Source organism: Ochotona princeps, chromosome 15 (assembly GCF_030435755.1).
Source record: "Ochotona princeps isolate mOchPri1 chromosome 15, mOchPri1.hap1, whole genome shotgun sequence".
Taxonomy (NCBI): Eukaryota; Metazoa; Chordata; class Mammalia; order Lagomorpha; family Ochotonidae; genus Ochotona; species Ochotona princeps.
In genome coordinates, this window is record NC_080846.1 from 4846928 (window position 1) to 4871085 (window position 24158).

At 54.6% G+C, this 24158-nt stretch overlaps 1 protein-coding gene across 1 annotated transcript; it reads right to left on the bottom strand.

Moving 5' to 3' along the window:
* Positions 1 to 4873: 4873 nt before the first annotated feature.
* Positions 4874 to 7541, bottom strand: MCHR1 (melanin concentrating hormone receptor 1). Its single transcript, XM_004589482.4, has 2 exons — positions 7156 to 7541; positions 4874 to 5897 (listed from the first exon to the last, which is right to left on the bottom strand). Exons 1-2 carry the CDS (start codon positions 7235 to 7237, stop codon positions 4918 to 4920), a joined length of 1062 nt encoding a protein of 353 aa, XP_004589539.2. The 5' UTR covers positions 7238 to 7541; the 3' UTR covers positions 4874 to 4917.
* Positions 7542 to 24158: the final 16617 nt, after the last annotated feature.

The following is a 24158-nucleotide window of genomic DNA, read 5'->3' on the forward strand; positions in this document are numbered from 1 at the left end:
AGGCCAGGAACTTCTTCTGGGTCTCTCTGCACGGGTGCAGAGTCCCACTGCTTTCCCAGGCCACAAGCAGGGAGCTGGATGGGAAGTGGAGCAGCCGGGATTAGAACTAATGCCATATGGGATCCAGGCGCATGCAAGGCAAGGACTTTAGGCACTAAGCTACCACGCTTCTATGGTAAATTAAACCAAGAGTAGCCCCAGTTTCAGGTAAACTTGATCAAGCCCCAAACTGTGTTTCCCAACTCTCTCCCTCTCTCTGCTCTGATTCTTCTCGGCTGGCCTTACTCAGGAAGACTTTACCCCAGAAATCCCAAAGTTACTGCCTGCAGTCCGAGGGGCTATGTGCTTCCTCAGGCAAGTCTTAAGGAAATGAGAAAGGCTCCTTGTGGACAAAAAGTAGACTTCCCTTTTCAGAAACCCCAGCTGGAACTTTTTAAAAGACTTATTTATTTGAAGAGAAGAGATACAGCGAGAGACAGAGGGGTCTTCCTTTCACTTAGTGGCCAGAGCTGGGCCAAACTGAAGACAGGAGCTTCACCTGGCTCTCCCCTGCAGGAGCAGGACCCCAGCACTTGGACTGTCTTCTGCCACTTCCCCAGGGAGGGAGAAGCCAGGAGGCAGGAAGCTGGATGGGAAGTGGAGCAGCCCGTCTGCAGTGCAGCATCGTTGGAGGTGCTCTAACGTGCAGGGCCATCACACCGGCCCCTAGGCTGAGATCTTAGATCCCCTTTGGTTACTGTCGCAACCCTGGATAAGCCTACACTGCCGGGAAGACGGGGCACCGGTTGGCTAAAGCCAGTCAGGGCTAGTCCCTATAGCAGATGATGGGAGCAGGGGTTTGGTCAAAACATCCAAACCACAAGGCCGGAAGTTCAGGATGGTGTCAGGAGGCGGTCACAGTGAAGACAGACAAAACTGCAGCCCTGTCACGCTGCTTGCTGTCATGTACTCCACCTTGGCGAGTGCGTCTTGCGGAGTAGCTAAAGGGAGAAGACACGCGCATACTGCTCTCCAGCCAAACACATTCAGGTACTTATTAGCTTCGCATCACTGAGGCGTGAAACAAACAGGGAAGAGGCCTGACCGGGTGGACTTTTTCTGCCAGGAGGACATCAGTGGGGCCCTTGGGGATGCACGCTGTTTGTCCATTCCTTAGGCGTCCAAGGCAGGGCATACAGCTCCAGACAACGCACCTGCGAGGACAAAGGAGGGAGAGCCCAGACAACACTGCCATGGTCCATGTGTCCCCCTGGACCCAGGGTTTGAGGCCCCAAAGTCCGTGTTGATGGGAGGAGAGAGCTGGAGACCCTCCCTGGGGCCTGGAGCCCCAGACAGACTGGGGCTTCCTCCAGCATCCCAGTTCTTTTGTGGAGCCCCACCCTCAGGCTTGCATTAGTGCTGGCTGCCTCGGGATGAAGCCACCTGCAGACCCAGCTTCATCAGGTCACAGGAGGACCTGCCTCTGACCACTCACAGAGATACTGAGAAAGTCTTGGTCTGTCCCAAGGCCCTCAGGAAGAGGCTTCTGCCAGCTCTTAAGGTGACCCAGGAATTTCATTCAGCCATCCCAACCACCACACCACATGGTTGTCATTACTCCCATTTTACAGATGGGTGAACAAGCTCCAGACAGGAAGTCACAGGCCAAGTTCATGGGGCTAGCAGGTTCAGGAGCCACATCTGAAGATTTGCCTGCTCTGCCCTCTGGGAGAGAGGGCAGGCGGTTGCAAAGAGAAGCCTTGCAGGATAGAGAGATGTCCCGCTGGCTTTGGCACGCCTCTGGGATGTGGGCATATGCCTGCTCCTGGCCAGTGTCTATGATTTGACCATGGCCTTGGGTGGTGCATTCATGAGGAGCTATGGTTCAATGCTGAAGGACCCTGAGAGAGGCCCAGGAGCCAAGCCAGTAAGACCAGCTCCTCCCTGAGTGGCGGGGAGGCCATGGGTGGAAACACTGGGGAATGGGGTGTCTGAACACGAGGCAGCCATGGGAACCAAGTGGAAGTGCTGGCTTCTACGATTTCTCCCTGCATGCTGGCAAACGCACGTGACATGGGCCCCGTAGGGGTCTCGGCTCCTCAGGGCTCCATGAGAGAGGAGCTGCAGTCTTTGCTGCCATCTGCGGAGTGACCCAGCGATGGAAGACCGAGAGTGAGCAAGTGACAGAAAGATGGCCGCAAGCCGCCAGGACTGTGCAAGGCCAAAGGCTGGAAACTGGAAGTCCACCAGGGTTTCCCCATGAGAGCAGCTCGGGCCCAACCACTTGGAGGCATCTTCCACAGCTTTCTTAGGTGCATTAGCAAGGAGTCAGATCGGAAGTGGAACAGCCAGGACTTGAACCAGTTCTGATATGGGATCCCAGCCTCACAGGCAGCAGCTTCACTGGCTGTTGCATTGCACCAGTCCCAAGCAAGAGCTGGAACCGAGCCATGTGACCGGTGGGTGGGCCGGTGCCGAATTTCTGAGGGTTAGGGCTGACTGAAAGGGCCGCAGTGGCATCTCTGTGTCAGGGTACAAATGAAGCTGTATGGGCCCGGGACTTGGTGCCTGCCATCTGGCGCTGAGATAATAACCCCCACTTGACACACACACATTGGAACTTCACTCCACCAGCATTGCCGGGGTTGGCAGAGTCCCGCTGTGGACTTGACCGCGCCCCGCAAGGGCGGATCTGCTGGCCTCTTGGACACTGCCCTAAGGGACAGCCGCACCGGGCTTGGCTTGTCACTGGTGATTCGTGTGCAAGGAATTTCCTTTGGTCTATTTTTTTTTCTCTATACGTTATATACCCCTTTTGCTTATTTTTGCTTTTTCTCCTGTTTTTATTGGAACAGACGATGAATCCTGGAACCCCCTTTGCCGTACCTGGCTTTGTCATTTGACTGAGGGATAAAAGCTCCTGTCTGCCTCTTGGAAGCATTGTTAAGTTTTTGAAGGATTGAAACAGTCGCTAGAGTCAGGAGCAGGCTAGCCTCCCTGGTCCAGGGGGATGGCTTTTCAAGCTCGGTTGGCCCTTTTGCTGGGGGGTTTGAGGAGTGGGAGTCGGAGAGGAGAGGTTTATGGGGAGCCACAAAGGAGGCGCTTGCTGGACTGGGGGGGTTCCCTGGAGGAGACCAGCTTATTAGACACAAGAAGATTAAAGATGAGGACACCTCTTCCCAGCCTTTCCTGGTGTCCCCTGCTCTTCCCAGCGGGCTCCCACAGCACCCCACAGCCTTGGCCTAGAAGGGGGTGGGGAAGGAATGTGCTACCCATCCCACAGACCCTCTCTCCTCCCTCATCCAACCAGCAACACACCTCAGGAGATTTCAAGAGACAAATCCCACAGCTCTCCCAGCCTCAGCCGCCTCCTCTTCCCTCCCCCAGGGCCTGACTTCTCCATCCAAGCCTTCTGTTGACATCACCACCCACTCCCTCTCCCTCTCACCTCACTTAGCCTTCCACCTTAGCTGAGAGCTCAAAGCAGGAGAGGCGCTCTCTTCCCTGGGAGCAGGTGGGGCCCCCAGTGGGCCTTGAACAGCCCAGCTACCCTTTTCCCCCTGCTCACAGGCGCTTGGCTTGGTCATTTGCATCCCAGGGAGAGTCCACCTCACCTCCTTCCTCTCCCAGATTGCAGCTGGGAGAGCTGGGAGGAGAGACAGACCAAGCAAGGAAGTGGAGGGAGACGCTCGGGGAGCCCCCTCCCCCTCCCCATAAGGCCAGGAAGAGGTGGGCTCCATTAGGGAGCAGCAGCTGCAACCACATGCACCCTGCACACTCCCAGCTCTCCCAGCCCGTGGCTGGCAGGGACGCAGAGCCACAGCAGCTGGCCTGCCTCTCAGTGACCCTAGCTCTCATCTTCTGTCGATGAAGCAGCAAGTGGGGACACAGGCTCAGGGTGCCCCAAGAGCAAGCTTTACAGTAGGTGACTCAACAACAGGGAGGTGGCACTGGGGGTGGAACTTAGGGCCTAAGGCGGCCAGTACCCATGACAGCCAAAGTCCCTGGGCTTCTGGTCAGAAGAGAGAAATCTGAGGCGGGAGAAACAGCCCAGCAGCTGGACTGCAATCTGATGAATTTTCAGTAATGCCATTTGTGTCACTGAATCCTCCTTGTGGGTTTAGGAAAACACACTCCCTTACTTGGAGCTGAGGTATGAATTCCACAGCCCAGGTTAACTCCTGCTTCTCCTTGTCTGCGACTCCTGGCCACCCCTGCGCCCAGGCTCCCGCAGTGACACCACAGGAGCTTCCAGCGAGACTTGGGTGCAGATTTTTCTTTTATTCATCTTTGTTTGGGAGGGGAACAGCTACAGCGGAGAGATGCTGCCGACAGAGTGGCCACATGCGCAGCACACAGGCAGCTGCTCCAGGTTACAGCAAGAACTCCAGGGAAGACAAGGGGCTGGCAGCTGCAGGGCCCCTCCCCCACAAATAGACATACACACACCCACCCCAGGTCGACCAATGGTGCATCTCCCAGCGAACTGAGGGCTAAGAGCCCCCCTTCCCCCAAAAATAAGCATGCACCCTCCCCCCTGAGATGAAGGATGCTGAAATGGAGCCACCACGCTGGAGATTAAGGCTTGCCTTCCCTCCCTCCAATCAGACACAGGGGAGAGCCTTGTGCTCCCCTGGGGCACCCCAGTTACTTTAAACAAGACCAATCCGGAGCCTTCTACATCTTCTGTTTGTGTGTGTGTGTGTGTGTGTGGAGGGGAACATTTGGAAACTAACAGGTGTAGGGTTCATCTGACACGCTTGCTCAGCTTCTGTTCCACTCACAGATCCCATCCTGTTACCTGCAGGAGATTCCTGGTGTCTGAGGTTGACCCTCACCCCACGCTGCAGTCCATCTGCACTCCCCAGGGTGGTCTCCCCACCCGCACCCACGCGTGCTGTCCCAGCTCGGAGGTGTCCGGGTGGCAGGAGGAAAGGGTCAGTTGCCTTTGCTCTCTGTCCTCTCATCCTCCCCAGTATGAGCATTGCTGACTGTGCGGAGCTGCCCCTGGGCCGCCGGCTTCACCGACAGCACCAGGCGCTTGCGGAATGTCTCACAGAGCACGATGTACACGAAGGGGTTAAGGCAGCTGTTGGCATAGCCCAAGCTGATGGCCGCATTGTACAGGTAGACAAAAGTGAGCGTCGGGCGGCTGATGGACAGCTGGGTCAGCTGCAGCACGTAGTAGGGCGCCCAGCACACGAAGAAGACCAGGCAGATGGCAATGGCCGTGCGGGTCACCCGCTTGGTCCGCAGCCGGATGCTGCGTTGAGAGGCGGGGGCCACTGAGGATGTCATGCGCTGCAGGATCCTCACGTAGGCCGCCGTGATGACCACGAAGGGCAGGGCGAAGGCCAAGAAGAACTGGTACAGGGTGAACCAGTAGAGGTCTGTGTCTGGGTTGGGCAGGCGGATGCCACAGCCCACAGCTCCGCCGGGGAACGGGATGAGCCTGGCATAGAGCCACACCGGGGTGATGCTGATGAGGGAGAGGATCCATAGCAGGCAGATCACCAGGGTGGCCACAGAGGGCTTGCGGAACTTGGTGGAGGAGATGGGGTGCACTGTGGCAAGGTAGCGGTCGATGGCCATGGCCGTGAGGATGTAGGTGCTGGTGAACTGGCTGTTGGCGTCCATGGCTGTGATAAGCGTGCACATGGTCTCGCCGAAGTGCCAGACGCCGTTGCCCATGAGCTGGTGGATCATGAAGGGCATGCCCAGGAGGAAGAGGAGGTCCACCACCGAGAGGTTGATGATGAAGATGTCAGGGACATTGCTGCACCAGTGCAGTTTGGACCGCTTCACCACCGCGAAGATGACCGTGGAGTTGCCCACGATGCCCAGCAGGCAGATGGTGCCGAACACTGAAGGCATGATGATGTTGATGTAGGCCACGCTCCCAGGACGCCGCGGCGAGCCTGGGGACAGAGCAGCCGCTACCTCCGAAGCCTGGGCCTCTTGCTTCCCTCCCACCCTCGCAGCTGCTTGCACACCTCACCATTCCCAGCCCTCCCCACCACTGGTGCTCAGTCCGTGTTCTTAGCCCTCCTCCCCTCAGGGTCTCCTGAGCACCTGTGGGGTGCGGGACCCCAACCTTGGCCTCCTGCATCCTTTCTGAAGGCAGGGGCTCAGGTGCCATGGTGGGTGGTCTCTGGGGATCCTTGGGCTTCCCCTGGAGCCCTCAAGAGGAAAGCACAGGTGTGTGTGTATGCACACACATGTGTATCAGTGTATACATACGTGACTGTGTGAGGCCTAAGTTCATTTTTGTATGTGTGTGTACATGCGTGTGAGTGTGCCTGAGTGTGCACGTGGGACCATCTGGGCGTGCGTGCGTTTGCGCGTGTTTTGTGACGTGTACCCGTGCATGCTGTGTTAGTGTGTGTTCTCCCACTGGCAAGCTCTGCTGGTTCCTTTCAGAAGCAGACGCTGGCCAGGGCCTCAGGGGTGGCTCTGCTGCGACTGCTGGGGGGGGGGGGGGGAGGGCCAAGCCCACCACAGCAGGGCGGGGGTGGGGGTGAGGGGAAGCCCAGCCGGGCCCTCTGCCTCCCTCTGCCCTCCGGACTGTGAGCCCGCCTAGCAGGGGTTTCCTGCTGGCCGTCTCTGGACGCTGGGATTCCAGTGTGCAGCAGAGACGGGGCTGTGCGTGGCAGCCCAGCAGCACGAACATTCCTGCCCACCAAACCTCTCTGTTCTTTGCCTCCCTTCTGTTTCTCTTGCAGAGCCGGAATCCCAGGGCACTGCAGGCAGCTTTGGAAAGATCGGGAAGCTTAATTCACCGGAAAAGTTAATCCCCTCTGGGCCGTGGAATCTCTGCTTCCCCTCATCCTCCCCCGACCTCCGGACCGGGTGTGAAGGAGCCTGGGCGGCGGTCACCGGCGTACCTTCGGAGGCCTCCTCCGCTCCCTCCCCAGCTCCGACACTCAGGGGAAAGCCTTCCTCTGCCACGTCTGACCGTCCCCCCTGCCCGGGCGCTGCCCCCTATTCCTCCAGCACCTCCTCCCTGCCCCCTTCCCCTCCGGGGAACAGCAGACTGCAGACCAGGTCCCCAAGAACTCAAATAAAGTTTCCCAAGCACTCGGACCGGCCAGCTCCGGGGATGAAATTCTCCTCCCACTTCCCACCCCCTGCCCGGTGGGATGGGAGGGCAGGCTCCCCTCCTCCCCGAGTACTCACCGACCAAGGTAAGGTTCTCCGGGCCCTCGGAGGCGTTACTGGCATTGGGTCCGGTGGACAGCCGCAGGGCTTGCAGGTCCATCCAGCCAGTGCAGGTGCCTGTCCCCGGTCGCCTGCGCCCCAGAGTTGCGCGCCCGTCCACCCACGCAGGGCTGCGGCAGCCTCTGGCGCCTGCCGGGCTGCCTTGTCCCGGACCCAAGCCCCGCAGTCAGGAAGGGGGTCCTGGTTCCTTGTCAGCCTGGGAGCCTCAGCCGCCTCCAAGCCCAACTGCTCGCCCCACTCCCTCCTTCCCGGCTCCCACTGACATCACCTAGACACATTAACATTCGGAGGCAGATGCACATTAACCTCTTCTATGCCGGCTGCTGCGGGCGCCCACTTGTGACAGCCTGCAGAGCCCAAGGGCTGGGCTGGGCTGGGGCAGCCCCAGATGGGTGGGGACTTCCTTCCCGTCACCGTTGGGGGCCCCTCTGGGTGCTCACGGGGCCTGCTGCTCACGTTCCTTGCTGTCTGGAAGGACAAAAGGGTGAGTCCTTGGGCTTGCCTTGCTTTGAAGTGGGGATGTGTGTGTGGGGAGGAGGGGAGGACGTTTCAGCCCCTGGTCGCTGGGGGCTTGCCCCACACACGCTAGAGGTGAAAGTCGTCCAGGGCTCCATTGCAGTGCACCTCTAGGTACTGGGCATTTCGCCAGCTGCACCACCAGGGACACCCTAGGAGGCCAGGGAATGGAGCCCAGGTGGGAGGGTAGGGTGTCTTGGGTCTCTCCCTGCTGCCCATGGCCAGGGCCTCAGGGAGCAGAAAGGGTTAAGCTCCCACCTGTACGGGATCAGCCTGCAGTGGGTGTGCAGAGGTCTGGGCTGTTGTACTCAATGATCTGAAGTCCCAGAAGGAGCAGACTAGGACCCGAGCAAACAGCCCGTGCCTCATCAGTCGCTCTGGGAGAGGCAAACGACTCCACCTTTGGGCTGCGGTCCACCTACCCACGGAGCCCAAAATAAAAACCAGACAGCGTTGGCTCACCTTCAGCCTCAGTGGACCTTTGCTGGTCTCCCTGTGTTATCGTGTGTATGCGTGCGTGTGCGCGCGTGCGCAGGACCTCCTGGAGCACCTGATCTGCCAGTGGGCTCCAGGCTTACATAATTAAACCCACTCCAGCATTCCTGCTTCCATGAGGCATCTGACCTCGTTCTCAGAACTTCGGCCAGAATGAGGGGCGAGGGCTAGAGAGACTGAGAAAATACTGTTAAATGGGTGCTGAATTTGTTTGGGATGATAGAAAAGTTCTACAAGTGGACCGTGGCATTCAGTTACACAGAACTACAAATGTCTCTTATTGTCATTGGAATTGGCACTTAAAGGTGCTATGGTGGCATGTCAGGCTAGTGCTTCTGCCTCGCATGTGCCAGCATCTCATATGGATGCCGGTTCATGTCCTGGATGTTTCATTTCTGATCCAGCTCCCTAATTCTGGCCTGGGAAGACAGAGGCGAACGGCTCAAGTCTATGGACCCTGCACCCATGTGGGAAACCCATAAGAAGCTCCTAGTTCCTGGCTTCAGATTGGCTCAGTTTTGGCTGTTGCAGCCACTTGGAGAATGAACCAGCAGATGGAAGATCTCTTCTTTCCTTTCCTTGTAGCTGTCCGGACTGGGCCCATCTCAAACCAAGAGCCAGGAGTTTCTTCCGGGTCTCCCACATGAACAACATGGGCCTAAGCACCTGGACCATGCTCCATTGCTTTCCCTAACACATAGCAGGGAGTTGGGTTGGAAGCAGAGCAGTCTGGGCACAAACTGGAGCCCATTTAAGAATGCCAGCCATTGCAGGCAGCAGCCACAATGCCGGCCCTACACTGGGGTGTGCGCGTGTGTATATGTGTGTGTGTGGCAGTTCTGCCACTCTTACAGTTAGATTTGGGGTCTCATCTGCAGCAAGTCTGCCCCAACACCAAGGTTATCTTGACCCAGTGCATGGGAAGCCTGCTGGCTCCCACGGTGTGTCCTGAGTTGGGTCTGCTCCCCCCAGGCTCTCCTAGCAGCTCACACACCCTCTAGCATTCTGAGTACCTGCACTGCAGGTGCCTGGGACTGGGAGAGATGCTACCTTTCCCACTTGTACCTTATGCCCACGGCCCCAGGAGAGGGGCCCCATCACTGCGATGCCTCCAGCGGGCATGCCAGGCCAGGCTGTGCAGTTTGTTTAACATTGGCATTGGGATCTTCATCTTGGCGGGGGAAAGTGGTATTTGCTTTCTGCCGTCCTTCCAGAGACTGATTTTGGTTTCCTTCTCCTCCAAAAACAGGCTGACACAAAGACGTACGCATGGGACTGCGTTTTAGGTGTGAGTCTAGGGAGCTGGAAAAGGGCAGCAGGTCAAGGAGGGGGTGAAAAGCAAAGACGTTACTGGGGTCAGTGCCATGGTGCAGTAGGTTAAGCCTCTGCCTAAAGTGCTGTATCCCATATGGGTGCAGGTTTGAGTCCTAGCTGCTCCATTTTTTTATCTGACTCCCTGTTTGCGGTCTGGGAAAGCAGTGGAAGATGGTCCAAGTCCTTGGGACCCTGATGCTCCCGCATGGGAGACAGAAGAAGATCCTGGCTCCTGGCTTGGACCAACTCAGCTGTGGCTGTTGTGGCCATCGGGGGAGCAAACCAGCAAATGAAAGATCTCTCTTTCTGTCTCTCCTCTCTTTGCAAATCTGCCTTTCAAATATACATAGTTTAAAAAGAAATAAATCTTTTAAGATGTATTACTGAGCTTGTTGCAACAGGAGTAGGGGCACAGTTTATCCAGGCCTTTCTAGAAAGTGTAAGGCTAACTGAATGCTGCTACTACCACTAGTAATGGCAGGGGCTGGCATTTGGTCCAGCAGTTAGGATTGCACTTGAGATTCTAAGACTTCTTCTCAGCGTGCCAGGGTTAGAGTCCTGCTCTGCTTCCAATCCCCACCGCCTGCCGGTGCCCTCCTGGGAGGCAGAAGCTGGCAAGTCAAGGACTTGCAACCACGCCACACATGAGGGAGATCTGCACAGAGTTCCAGGCCCCTGGCTTCAACCTGGCCCTGCCCTGGTTATTGTAGGTGTTTGCAGGGAGTAAACCACTGGATGGAAGATGACGCTTGTCTGTCTGCCCCTATGTTGTCTGTTTCTGCAAATCTGTCCTTGAAATAAATAAACAGATTTTTTTTTTTAAGATTTATTTTTATTACAAAGTCAGATATACAGAGAGAGGAGGAGAGACAGAGAGGAAGATCTTCCGTCCGATGTTTCACTCCCCAAGTGAGCCGCAACGGGCCGGTACACGCCGATCCGAAGCCGGGAACCAGGAACTTCCTCCAGGTCTCCCACGTGGGCCGTCCTCGACTGCTTTCCCAGGCCACAAGCAGGGAGCTGGATGGGAAGTGGAGCTGCCGGGATTAGAACCGGCACCCATATGGGATCCCGGTGCGTTGAAGGCGAGGACTTTTAGCCGCTAGGCCACGCCGCCGGGCCCAATAAACAGATATTTTTAAAAGACAAAGACACGTTTCAGAATTATGCATGTGGAGGACAGTTTTTGATCTACTGGCTCCTGTCCCTGTTGGCTGGAGCGTCTCCTCCTGACATGTACACCCGCGTTTCGGATCCCAACAGGTCAGTTCCAGTTTTGGAGATGTCCAGGGAGGAAACCAGAGAGACACAAGACAAGGCGAGTTCACAACTGTCTGCTGCAGCCTGGGTTGAAATCAGTGCTGGCCAAGGCCAATGGGATGTGGGTTCCGGAAGCTTCTGACAGGAAGGTCTACTACAAAAATCCAGATAAAAGATGGTGGGAGATGAGGACGGTGAGCTGGCGAGGAACAGTGGGTGTCGGCACATTCTGGAGAGCCCCGGGGATGCTTGGAGAGCTGGATGGAAAACACGAGAGTCAGAGGCACCAGGGATGACGCTTGGGTTCTTGGCACAAGTTCCTGCAGGAATGGCATTGTCCTTTACTTAAATAGGGACGTGGGTGGGAAGAGAAGATTTGGGGATTTGAAATTAAGAGTTCTGTTTTGCACACATTCCATCCGAGATGCCTAGTCACATCTGAGTGGGGGCGGGGGTGTAGCAGGGGTGGGGGTGGGATCCCTGAGGCAGCAGTTTCTAGGGGTTGGTCATGTCATTAAGTGGGGAGATGGGGTGTTTTTTTCCCTTGGAGTGAGTGTGAGCAGAGAGTGGTCAGGAGGTCTGGGCTTGGTCCCTGCAGCTCTTCTGACCATGGTCTTCCTCTCTGGCTGCTGCATCCGTGCTGAGCTGTCCCAGTGCCCCAGGCACTGTGTGAGGCCTTGTGGCTGCCATGAAGGAGAGAACCAAGCAAGTGTCTGGTACCAAAGGAGCTCAAAATAGAGAAAGACGGATGACGACAAGCGAGCTAATCAGTGAATCAGATGCTCTGTTCAGAGTTCAAGTCCATGTACCATCATTGCGGAGGGGTATAGGCGGTCACAAGATCCGGCTCTGGAATTATCCTCCACGGGGCCATCCACACAGGTTGATGACTGCGTGCCAGGTCGCCAACGATGTGAACAGGGTGAAGGCAGTGACAGGGAGGTGAAGGAGTCCTTTAGAGAGGGATCCTAGGGCATCTTCTTTGGCGAGGGGGTCAGGTCACATCCTCCACATGTGTTCCACAGCTGTGGTGGTCCCCGTGTACCCCTTCAGATGCCCTGGCCACACCCCAGTCACGTGCCTTCTGAGCTACCTGCTCGGAATGCTCCCAGACCAAGCACAGTTTGGCAAATGAAAGAGCTCTCTTTATTTCTCTCTGCCTTTCAGATCCATATAAATAAATACACTTAAAAAGAGATCTCGGGTCTGGTGTTGTGGCCTAGTGGAAAAGTTCCCACCTGCAGTGCCAACATCCTATATTGGCACCAGTTCAAGTCCTGGCTGTTCCATTTTTTTAAAGGCAGATTTACAGAGAGAAGGAGAGACAAAGAAAAAGATCTTCCATGTGCTGGTTCACTCCCCAAGTGGCTGCAATGACTGGACCTGAGCCAAGCTGAAGCCAGGAGCCAGGAACTTCTTCCAGGTCTCCCACATGGGTGCATGATCCCAAGACTTTGGACCATCCTCAACTGCTTTCCCAGGCCACAAGCCGGGAGTTGGGTGGGAAGTGGAGCAGCCACGAACCAATACCCACACAGAATCCTGGTACTTGCAAGGCACAGAATTTAACCACTGAACCATCACGCCAGGTCTATGACCGCTTGGCTTTTGGTCAAGCTCCCTGCTAATGGCCTGGGGAAAGCAGAAGAGGATGTTCCATGTACGTGGGTCCCTACCACCCAAGTGGGAGAACCAGAGGAAGGTCCTAAAGCCTGGCCCAGCGGACTGGCGGTTGTCACATCCAACTGGGCAATGAATCAGTGAATGAAACATCTATCCCCCCACTCTGTCATGCTACCCTTTGAATAAGCAAAGCAAGCTCCTCGGCGTGACTGCAGTCCTGTGGCGGGATGGTGAGAAGCGTGCTCACACAGCCGATGGACGAGAACAGGCTGCTCATTGTGTCTGCTTCTTGGAACACAGACACTGTCGCCAGCCCAGGGACTGCCTCTCAGGTGTCAGGGGCTATATTGATGTTCCCCAGCCATGAGACATTTAAAATAGCAGCTGCAAGTGGAGTCACCACATAATTAAGTTTATGGAAATCCACTGTCCTTCTCCAGGGCCCATCTGCCCATCCTTCCTGGCCAAACTGCAGAATAAAATAATAAACTAGGAAATGTGACAAAATCCCTTCCTGGATCCTCCAGCGCGTGGTGGTGCTGTTAATCTCTTTGGGGCCCCAGGGGGAAGTGACACTGCTTTTGCTATGTCACTTTGGTTAGATGGGAATTTCCTTTTGACATTTCCCATCACTACAGCGCTTGTTCCGTCCATCTGAGAGCCAGGACAGTGGCTGGGGATATCTTTTCCTGGTTTAGAAGTAGGGGTGTGGAAATGGACAGCCTCGAACATCCATAGGGCTTTTTGTGAGCTCATTCTAGTCCATTTGATTCATCTTTTTAAAAATCAACTTATTTGTTTGGAAGGGAGAAAGAGAGAGAAAGTGAGATTTTCCACCCGCTGAATGGCCATGATGGCCAGGGCTGGACTAGGCTGAAGCCAGAAGCCAGGAGCTTCCCCTGAGTCTCTCGCAAGATTGGCAGGAGCCCAAACACGTGGACCATCCTCCGCTGCTGTCCCAGCACATTAGCAAGGAGCTGGACCAGAAGTGGAGTAGCCAGGGAACTCAAATTGGTGCTCAGAAGGAGTGCCAACTTCACAAATGGCAGCCAGTCTGATCTCCTGTCACAATGGCAGCTCCCACTTGATTTCTTTCTCTCTGATTTATTTATGTAAAAAGCAGAGCCACAGACACAGAGGGGGATAGAAAGAGAGATCTTCCACCTGCTGTTTCCCTCCCCAAGTAGCCACAAGGGCCAGGGCTGAGCCAGGTCAAAGCAAGGAACTAGGATTGTCTTGCAGGTCTCCTAGGTGAGTGTGGGGGCCCAAGGTCCTGGGTCATGTTCTGCTGCTTTTCCCAAGTACCGTTACCAGCCACGCCACAACACCAGCCCATACTCACTGCCTCTTCATCTCCACTCTAACCAGTTGGCCCTGGAGGAGTTCTGAATTCCCAGGAATCACTATGGATCCGGAATCGTGGCTGGCTTATCACCAGCAGGGCTGATACTCGCCTTGTCTTGGTGAACGGTTACCCTGGGAGACGGTTTCAGATGCCCCTGGAGGAGGGGGGCAGAGGCACAGCACCAATGCCCTTTGAGATCTGCAGGGGCGGGAGGGGCTGACTCTAGCTTGGGAACTGGGTAAGCGGCTGTGGCTGAAGTCAGCTCTCTGTTGGCCAGACCAGAGGGCTCCTTCCACAGGCAGTTCAGGCAGCAGCACAAGTGAGCTGTTCACACACTAGAACTCTGGAGACCCCCAGCTCCCTGGGATGAATTAGCCTGCATGCCCTCCTTCTCCATCCTGCCCTCCACAGGCCCTGCCTATTGTAATAACCACACTCATTTCCTGGAGAAGCCCATGGAAAGAACGTGCCCTTCTTGATCAACCGCGACCATTCCCACCGGCAGTGCCCACTCCCTCCCTGACCCTGTCGCCAGGCTGCTTGGGTGCTGGTGCCACTCCCCCACACACCATGGGATTTCTCCGGACTTTGGTTTCCTAGGGGATCAACTTCTAGGCAACCGAGAGAAATGTCCACTGCATTCTGTGAGGGGTTAATTTTATTTTGAAAAGCCACCGGGAGAGGGACAGGATTTATCTTCTTATAAGACAGCAGCCAAGATGAGTCCTGGACAGCAACAGCAGGTGTAGCAGGGGGTCCCCGGGTGCAGGGGGTACGAGTGGCAGGCACATGGATCATGGGTGATGGGAAAGGGAGTTTTTTGCTGCCAGCCAGCTGGCTCTGCCTGGCATTACTGGACAGAACTGAGGATGGGGTCAGATGGTTTGGGAGGAGAGTGGGTCTGCAGTTTTGTTTTCAGCAGGAGTTCACAGGCGGAGGGGGCCTTGTCCAGCGGTTTGATGCTGTTGTCTAGGTCACTCGGAATCCACATACCTGCCCAATGGAATCGGCCTGGACAGCTGTTTTTCACCATCTCAACAAGCAGGGCCAAGGAGAATTCAAAGCCAGGGACAGTGACGGGGAGGAGGTTGCACACGGCTCCTGAAGGGTCCTTTGCAAAGCCAGGAACACGCTGTCACTTTGCGTCTTTGCACAACCACCCAAACCCTTGAGCTGTGTTATGAGTCCTTTGTGTAGGTGAAGAAGGTGGAACAGGAGCTGCCAGCCCCGACTCTGCCACACAATGGCAGGGATGGAGCTAAACGGCTAGAGTACTCCCGTGGCCCTCCAGGTGTGCACTGGCAGCCCACGTGGCCGTCTACTGGCACCCCTCCCTCTCCCATCCTCCACTCTGCTTCTGGCACGTTCCTGCTGCCTCCCAGCATCCCATCCAAGCCTTCCAGAAGAAGCGAGTGAGCCACTGTCTTTGGAGCTAAGCCAGATTTCAAGTAATTGATCTGTCACTGAGTGTTAGGGAACACCCTGTGGTTTCGCGGATTCATCATGACACCACATCAACCGAGATGCCTCCTTCTGTGTCCGTGACGGGTTTACCCTTTGTTCCTTCCAATCCGCTCTCCTGCCTGCTCTGTGCTGTGCAGGTGTATGCTTTGGGGAAACCTCCACAGGCTGAGATTCCAGAGAGGAAGGGGAATGTGGCTGGTAACTTGGCCCTGGGGTCCCTTCCAAGCCAGCTTGCTGCTGGCTGCCCTCCCCCCACTCCCCTGTTCTTTCTGGACTCTTTCTGGCACAGGCAGACTGGCAAAGACTCCTGGCTGCTGCTGCTGCTAGCGTCTGGGCCCTACTGCAGCCCCCTTACTGGCACCTCTGTACTTCAGCTCTCCCCACTGCCCCACTGACCCTGGGTACTCTGATCCCCAGCCAAGGAGGGCACCTACCCTTGCTGTGCTTGTTCATGGCACCCCTCCAGACGTCACAATGCTCAGGAGGGACCGCAGAGACCATCTCCCCCTCACTGCCTTCATAAGAGCTAAGTCATCTTTGCCAGACACCACCTACCCTAACTCCCCTCCCCTCCCCTGTTAACAGGAATGAGTCACATGGTGCCCTGGCTCAGATTTGCAGAAAACGGCAGGGGAGTGTGACCTTGGCTGTCAGGAATAGAGGAGCAAGGCAGAGTTGGGGCAATCGCACAAGGATTTCCAGCTGGTCACTCCTCCAAGGGGCCTGCACCTTACCCCACAAGACCACTGAGAAGCCATATGGAATGTGTCTCCCGTTTGTCCTGGGGGACCAAGAACAAAGCATCAGCCCAAAGCTTTTGCCTCACATCGGCCGATGCTGGCCCTAAGGAGGTAACTTCTGGATTGGTCACATCCTGAGTTCCGGGGATTCCTGTGTCGTGCCTTGTGGTAGCCACAGGAAAGACGTCTTCCAATGTAAAAGATACATCATTCCCCTTGAGGGGCAGTTGTAATCGCATCTAGATGCCCATAACAGTCATGGCTATGCCAGAACCAAGCCAGAAGCTGGAAACTACATCCGGGCTTTCCACATGGGTGGAAGGGACCCCGGTAATAGTTGGACCTTCATCTGCCACCTTCCTCAGTACATCAGCAGGAAGAAGCTGACTCAGAAGGGCTTAAGTGAGTGCTCTCCTACAGGACACAGGCGTCCCAAGTAGCAGAGGGCCCTGGGCACCACAACTCACACCCCCTCCATGCTGGACAGCTTTCAGACTTGACCACTCCATGGTTGCATAGGCAAATGCCTGTCCCACCAGATTGATGATACCATACTGTTGGAACCTAGAGCAGAGAAAGAACAGAAACCCTGGATGGAATAGAAATATCGTGACCACCCCAAGACCAGTAAAGGTTTGGGGGAGGGGGACATGATTTTTCCTCCTAAGGGAATCAACAGCCCCTCCCCTTACACCCTCCACCCAACAAGAGACATGATCCTGTGTGAGCCTCTTTGCATCTTAGAGTCACCACACACCTCTTTCAAGTCCATGGTACTAACCCTTTTCCTTGACTGATCTCCAGCTACCAGCTTAGAGTGGAGCCCTGAACTCGGCAGCTGAGCCATGTTGTTGTCCAAGCTGTGCCACTTGGCCCCCCACTTCCCTGTCCCAGGCCTGGCAGGTCCAACGAGGAGCTGGGTTTCTGTGGCAGAGATAGGCTACAGAAAACTGTAACAAATCTCACCCTAAGGGCGTCTAGGATCTGGAGCAGAGACATGCCTTCATCAACCAATTGCCTGCTTTCTCCTTTCCAGAAATTTCTACCTCATAGTAAACAGGTGGTCCAGCCATAGGGCAGCGTAAGATCCCATGCTCTGAGCCACTTGTCCCCACCTAACGCCCCACATCTCCTGGGGTGCTCGTCGTCCAGATGTGCTTGCTATGGGCTTAGTCCTGGGAAGTGCAGGTGTGTGAGCAGGCCACACCTCATCCTTGCAGTCCCTAATGGTCACTCGCATTCCTTTCTGGAGCCAGTGCCCAAAAGGGGCCCTGGCACTGCAGGCTGTGCCCAACTCACTATACCACAGCACTGGCCCCTCATAAACAATGTTAACAGTACAGTACATTCTGTACTGTCCAGGAAATAATGGTAAGGGGGAAGAGTCCATACAGGTGCAATTAAAAAATTTTAAGATAAAAATATTTTGGATCTGCAGAGCCCACTACAGAGCTGGCCACGCACTTAAGAGAAATGAAATTAAACATCTTACAACAACAACTGGTACCAAAAGATGTGTGGTGACATCCTTCGTAACAACCTGAAGATGGAAGCAATCTAAACATCCACCTGCTGAGGCCACAGAAAGATGCAGCACAGGGGCTGGCATTGTGGTATGGCAGGGAAAGCTGCTCCCACAAGGCCAGCATCCCATATGGACACCAGCTTGTGTCCTGGCTGCTCCACTTCTGATCCAGTTAATGGCCTGGGAAGGCAGCAGCAGAAGACAGTCCAGTGCTTGGGCTCTTGCTCGCACGTGAAAGCTCCTGGCTTCTGACCTCACCCTTGTCATTGCAGCCATCTGGGGAGTGAGCCAACGAATGCAAGATCTCTTGCACTCCGTCTCTCCTCCTCTCTAGATAACCCTTTCAAATAAATAAGTACATCTTTTCCAAAAAAAAAAAAAAAAAAAAAAGGATGTGGTGTATTTGTACAATGGAATAGTATTGAGCCGTTAAAAACAACGCAACACTGGTGCATGTTTTAGTACAGGTGAATCTTTTAGTTTTTATTCTGCAACAGTTACTCACAGGGGCCAGTGCTGTGCTATTGTAGGCTAAACTCCAGCTTCCCATATGGGTGCCAGTTCGAGTCCCAGCTGCTCCACTTCTGGTCCAGCTCCCTGCTTGTGTCCTGGGAAAGCAGCAGCAGGGACTGACTCAAGTCCTTGGCTCCCTGCGCTCACATAGGAGAGCCAAAGAAAGTGTCTCACTCTTGGCTTTGGATCAGCTCAGCTCTGGCAATTGTGACCATTTGGGGAGTGAGCCAGGACATGGAAGATCTCTCTCTGTTTTTCCTTCTCTCTATAATTCTTCCTTCCTAAGAAAAAAAAATATTTGAAAAAGAGCCGCAGAGTCCGACAGTAAATGAACGGACGCCAAGGGCTGGAGAGAGCGGTGGAGAAAGACAATGGCTGCTTTGGGCAAGATCTACTGGTGGTGGGCCTGTCACGGTGATGTTGTATCACTCTGTGAACACACTTTCAGGCCATTAACACATTGAAAGAATGCACTTTATCGCCTGTGAACTTCAGCTCAACCAATCTGCTTTTAAAAGGTGGGAGAAAGAAGGATGGGTGTGGTGGTGCAGGGTGTTAGGCCACCACACGGGGTGCCCGCATCGCACGTCAGAGTGCCTGGGAAGCTGCACAGAATGGCCCGGGCACTTGAGAGACCCAGACAGCATCACTGGCTCCTGGCTTTGGCCTTTTCCAACCCTGGCTATGACAGGCATTTGGGGAGTGAATCAGAGAATAAAGATCTCTCTCTCTCCCTCTTTCGCTGCCATTTTGCCTTTCATATAAATACTGAGATAAAACCAATGTAAATAAAGGACGATCGACAGAGCTGTGGATGGAGGCAGCACTTCAGTCCTCAGGGAAGGTGACCAACCTGGCCCTCAACCAGCTGCTCCGGGTCTCCCAGGTCACTGCCTCCTGGGAACCTCCTGTTGTGTCCTGCCAACCCCCGGGGGCTCTTGGGGCCATCTCTTGGGAAGCACCTCTGCTGGAATGCATGTCCCTGAAACCTGTGAGCTGACTGTGATGGGTTTCGCCGGTTCCCATGATACCCTGGGGAGACCTGCACTCTGTTGGTTTGTCAAGGGTAAGCTTGGGGGGAAAAGACAGCAGGTACAGCTAGCCAGTCTTTTACCTGTGTGCCCATCCTGCTTCTTGCAGGTTGGGGAAAAAAAGCAGAGTTGGAGGAAGGCCTGGAAAACAAAGGGAAGCATAATGGGTGTGGGAGACACACAGCAGGTGGGCACAGGGTGGCATCTCCGAGCACCCTGGGGTCTGGACAGCAGGAGTCCTCACAGCTTCCTCCCTGGCTGCTCCTGAAGGCTGCCTCGCTCTCACGGTACATCTTAACCTTGTAAATGCTCGGGTACCTTCCCAGTTTTCCATTCCTTCCCTCCCTCCCACTCACGGCCCCAGCCCACGTCACAGGAGGCATGACTCGCCTCACAAGCTTATTAACTTGCTCGGCAGCATCCAGCTCACGCAGGCGCTGAGTCAGCGCCATCCCAGCCGGCTGTCCAGGAGGGAGGCCCTGCGGCTGACTCCTGTGCACGTCTGGGACACAAGGGAGACCTCCAGCTTGCCAAGACAGCTGAGGGGTGGGGTAGGGCTCAGCCTCACCCCATGGGCGCGTGCCCTCTGCCTGACACCTGCTGAGGGCTTCTTGCTGGATCGCAGGGGTCAGAAGGAACAGGGTGGTGATCGGGTCTCCTCTCTTAGGTAGCCACTAAGGCCATCACAGAGCACCTCATTGTGGCCCCACTGTTACCCTCTGTACCTTAAAGCATTATTGATATAGGAATTGGGCATTAAGGAGTTGAGGATTAGGTTTTCAACCCCTGACATTGGAAGGGATAAGCAATCACACTCATAAGTTCATGGCCACACAGATTTGGCAATTGGTCCAGGACTTGGGTATGTGGCCGGAGTCAAAAAGAAGCATTGTGATTCAGGCTCAAAAGTCTGGGACAGACACACCCTTCTCACTGACCTTGAACTCTTGAAGGACATAAGGACCAGGGTTGCTTCTGACCAGCTCCAGTTTGCTGCCATGTGAAACCCAAGGCCAAAAAATGTCAGAGAACTGTGTCCTCATGGTACCCTGCAGTCCTGAGTCTAGCATGCCCAAAGCTGGACTAATACAGGGACTCAGGGGCATCCATGGCTCAGGGTACTTCTTTTATTTTAAAAAAGATTTATTTTGAAATTCAAAGTTACAGAGAAAGAGGGACAGACACAGAGAAAGGGATCTCACTCACCAGATGGCCACAGCGGCTAGCATCGGGTCAGTCCAAAGCTAGGAGCCAGGAGCTTCTTCCAGACCGTCCACGTGGGTGCCAGGTGCCCAAGCACTTGAGCCATCTTCTGCTGCTTCTCCCAGGCCGTTAGCGGGGAGCTGGATCAGAAGTGGAGCATCTGGGGCACAAACCAGCGTTCAGCCTTCACCGGAACACCGGCAGCAGAGGTCGCAGCTTCACTGCAAGGCTACAACACCAGTTCCATCACACTTCTTAAATCAATCCGGCTTCAATTTTCTGTCACTTGCATTTGGAAGAATATCGGTCTTTACATTTTTTAAAATGGTTTATTTTTATTTGAAAAGCAGATTTTACAGAGAGAGAGGAGAGACACACAAGAGAGGTCTCTTATCCACTGACTCACTCCCCAAATGGCCAAAAATGAACCAACCCAAAGCTGGCAGCCAGGCTCTCCTTTGGGCTCTCCCACATGGGTGCAGCAGCCCAAGGCTTTGAGCCATGGTCCACTGCCTTCCCAGGCCATAAGCAGGGAGCTGGATGGCAGGTGGGGCAGCGGGCACATAAACTAGCACCCATGTGGGGTCCTGGAGCCTTAGGCAGAGGATTAGCTTGCTATATGGCTATGCCAGCCCTCTAGAATTTACATTTAACTAATCTTAAAGTGTGCAGTTTTCTCCCCTTGAACATCTCCGCAGTGAGGAGTGCACTTCACCATCAAGGCCCCCTCGCGAGGCAGCCGGCACTGTTGGCCAACGTTATTATCTTCCTCTGCAGTGCCCTGGTGGCCCGCGTGGGCTGCATTTGGCGCGAGGTCTAACTCTTTCCCAGGACTGGACCCATGCTTTGCCGTTTGGGTGCAAAGCCAGTGTGATGAGAGGATGGCATAACAAACGTTTCCTTTTGAAGGCTCACTCCCTGCAAAGCCACGGGCAAGGGCTTGGTACAAGCTACGCTAAGAAGACACCCACTAGCAGCTGTGTTTTAGTTTGTTCCCAAAACATGGGTGAAAAGATTGCCACTTTTTCTCCACGAAGCAGTACTGCTGAAGGCAGGAGAAATTGCAGAATCTCCCAGGAGAGAGGAGAGGAATTTCAAAGCCACCGGAGCTGCACTCACTGCTCACGACTTGTGCTGGGCTGTTGCTAAGACACTGCGCTCACCAGGGCGCAATTGCCAATGCTTTCTTAGTGGTGCGTCTTGGAACCAGCGAGCAGACTACATTACCACTGCCATCTGCCAGAAGCACCGGGAAGCTCATTCGCTCAGGGGCACAGGCTGAGTCTAAACACTGAGTCTAACCATTACACCCCACTTGATCCCTCTGCTGGCTTCCTACTGCTCCATCTGCCTGCCCTGCCCTGCGGTTTGGCCTCACTGGCCTCATTGCCTCGTTGAGGGAAGCCTCAAGTAGGGACTGGGACCTGGTCCGCAGGAATATGTGTCCACTGGGCTTGGTCCTAAGGAAGCATCCTTTGCCCCACCCCCACCCCACGAATTTTTAGGACAGCCAGTGCGCTGTGCCTTGCTTTGTAGCTCTTCCTCCTTCGAGCATTTGAAAACATCTTTGGGTGATAAGACCCTATTCTACACACAAAGTGACAATAATAGTCCTATTAGAGTGATCTTTCTAGTAACGCAGATAGAAAAATAACAGGTCCTGGGACCAGCACGATGGCCAGCAGAAAAAGTCAGCACCTACAATACTGGTATCCCCTATGGCCACTGGTTTGAATCCCAGCAGCTCCACTTCCAATCCCGCTCCCTGCTTATGAGCCTGGGAGAACATTAGAAGATGGCCCAAGTGCTTGGGTCCCAGTACCCACGTGGAAGACTCGAAAGATGCTCCTGGTTTTAAACTGGACCAGCTCTGGCCTTTGCAATCATTTGGGGAGTGAACCAGCGAGTGTAAGATCTCTCTCTATATAATCCCACCTTTCAAATAAATAAATAATCTTTGAGAAAACTAACAGGTGCCATTGACCAAGATGTAACATGGATGGTGGTTGAACACGTAGTCCTGGTCTCAGAGCAGGTTCGAAGCCTGGCTGCGCCATTTGGGAGAGCTCTTGCTTAGCTGCATGGCCTTGAGAAAGTCATAGAAAGTCTGTCAATTCATTGCAACATTAGAATAATAACAGTGAAGGCGGAAGCTGCTTCAAGCAGTGTCGGGAGGCCCAAATGCACCAAACGGACAGCGTCTCCGAGGCTGACATGCTAACAGGTCACACACACTGCAGCAGCACCAACGCTTTCCCTGTGCTGTGCAAGGTCAGGTCAACCAGCATTTGTCCAGCAAGCAAACACCTCTCCTGGATGCAGGCACCACCCTGTCTGCTTTGCTTTCCAGAACGTTTCTAAGAAGATGGAATGTAGATTTTGTTCTGTCGTTAAAGCTGTTTTCAGTGGGTATCCTGCTATGCTTTTCCTAATTCGCCACAATCAGAAGTAGAATGCGAATTACTTATTTATTTAGATGTATTTATTTGAAAGGCAAAGTTACCAAAAGAGGGCAGGGAGACAGAGAGTGAAATCTTCCACCCACTGGTTCACTTTCCAAGTAGTAGCAACTGCTGGGGCTGGATCAGGTTAAAGCTGGGAGCCAGGAGCTTCATCTGGGTGCCCTATGTGGGAGCAGGGTCCCAAGCCTCTGGCCATCCTCCCAGGCCACAAGCAGGGAGCTGGATTGGAAGTGGACATTGAGGACTATAATATAGAATGTTGGCACCACTTTGGGTGGCAGCTTAACCCACTCTGCCACAAAGCCATCCCTGGTAGGCCCCATGAGGAATTTTTGTCTTTTGTTCACCGATGAAACCCAAGTCCCTAGACCTCTACCTGGCATATAACAGGTGTTTCTTAAAGACTTGTTGGGGAGGGAGCAGCTTTGTGATACAGAAAACGAGGCAGCCACTTTTGATGGCCGGTTCATTTTGTCCTGGCAGCTCTGCTTCTGATCCAGCCTCTTGTTCATGTGCCTGGGCAGGCAACAGAAGAGTGCCCAGGGCCCTGCCAGCCACGTGAGACCCAGATGGAATTCCAGGCTCCTAGCTTCAGCCCTTTGGAGAGTGAACGAGCAGATGTGGAGATCTTTCTGCTGCTCTTTCAACTAAATAAATCTTTAAATTGTATCAGAAAAATACATGTGATGAAGAGCTGTGAATGGGCTCTCTCTGTGGCCTGGGAACTCTGCACTGTGCTTCATCTGATGTAAGCTGATTTCCTGTGAAGCAGCTTCCGTAGAAGATTCTAGAACATTCTCATACTCTCGCCCACCTCCCCTCTCCCCCCAGGACTGAGGCTGAGCAAGGAAAGTTAAGCTCTTTTCCTTCCGGATCATGGGTTTATTTTTCATTAATGTGACACAATGCAGACTGTACTTGGAACGTCTTCTGAGAAAGGGAGTTTGGGGGCTCTGCCCTACTGGGGGACATGGGGGCGCTGCTTTCTGTCAGTTGTGTTCCCAAAATGCCAATAAACACCAATCATGCATCCAGCTCACACACCCTCCTTCTCAGCACTGGGGGACAGCAGCCTTCTGTGGTCCACGTATCCACTGGTGTGTGTGAGAGAGAGAAAGAGAGAGAGAGAGAGAACCAGCTGGCCTCGACGGGGGAGCGGGGGGCAACAAACCAAGGAAGGGAACAGGAGGCCAGAAGGGGTCCCCACCTGCCCTGGGCCCCACTCGCAGCTCCTCTGCACTGTGGCATTCTGCAGGGTGCAGGAGTTGGGTAGTTCACTGAGGGGCACTCCCGGGTGGAGTGGGGCGGGCACAGCTGTGTGCTCAGCAGCTGGGACTAGAGGCAGCAGCCAGAACTGCACCTGCAGATGGCCTTCCGGGGCATCATCCCCCTGGGGCCTCCACCCGGGCTTGGCCCTGCAGCCCCGGCAGGGAGCACTAAGCAGCTGGGACAGATAACTAGCCTGCCCAG

Bases quoted from the DNA above. Each gene is read 5' to 3' on its own strand.
- MCHR1 (XM_004589482.4), bottom strand. From the start codon at position 7,237: ATGGACCTGCAAGCCCTGCGGCTGTCCACCGGACCCAATGCCAGTAAC. The intron at 5,898-7,155 runs GTGAGTACTCGG...CTCTGTCCCCAG, and splicing joins GGAGAACCTTACCTTGGTCG to GCTCGCCGCGGCGTCCTGGG.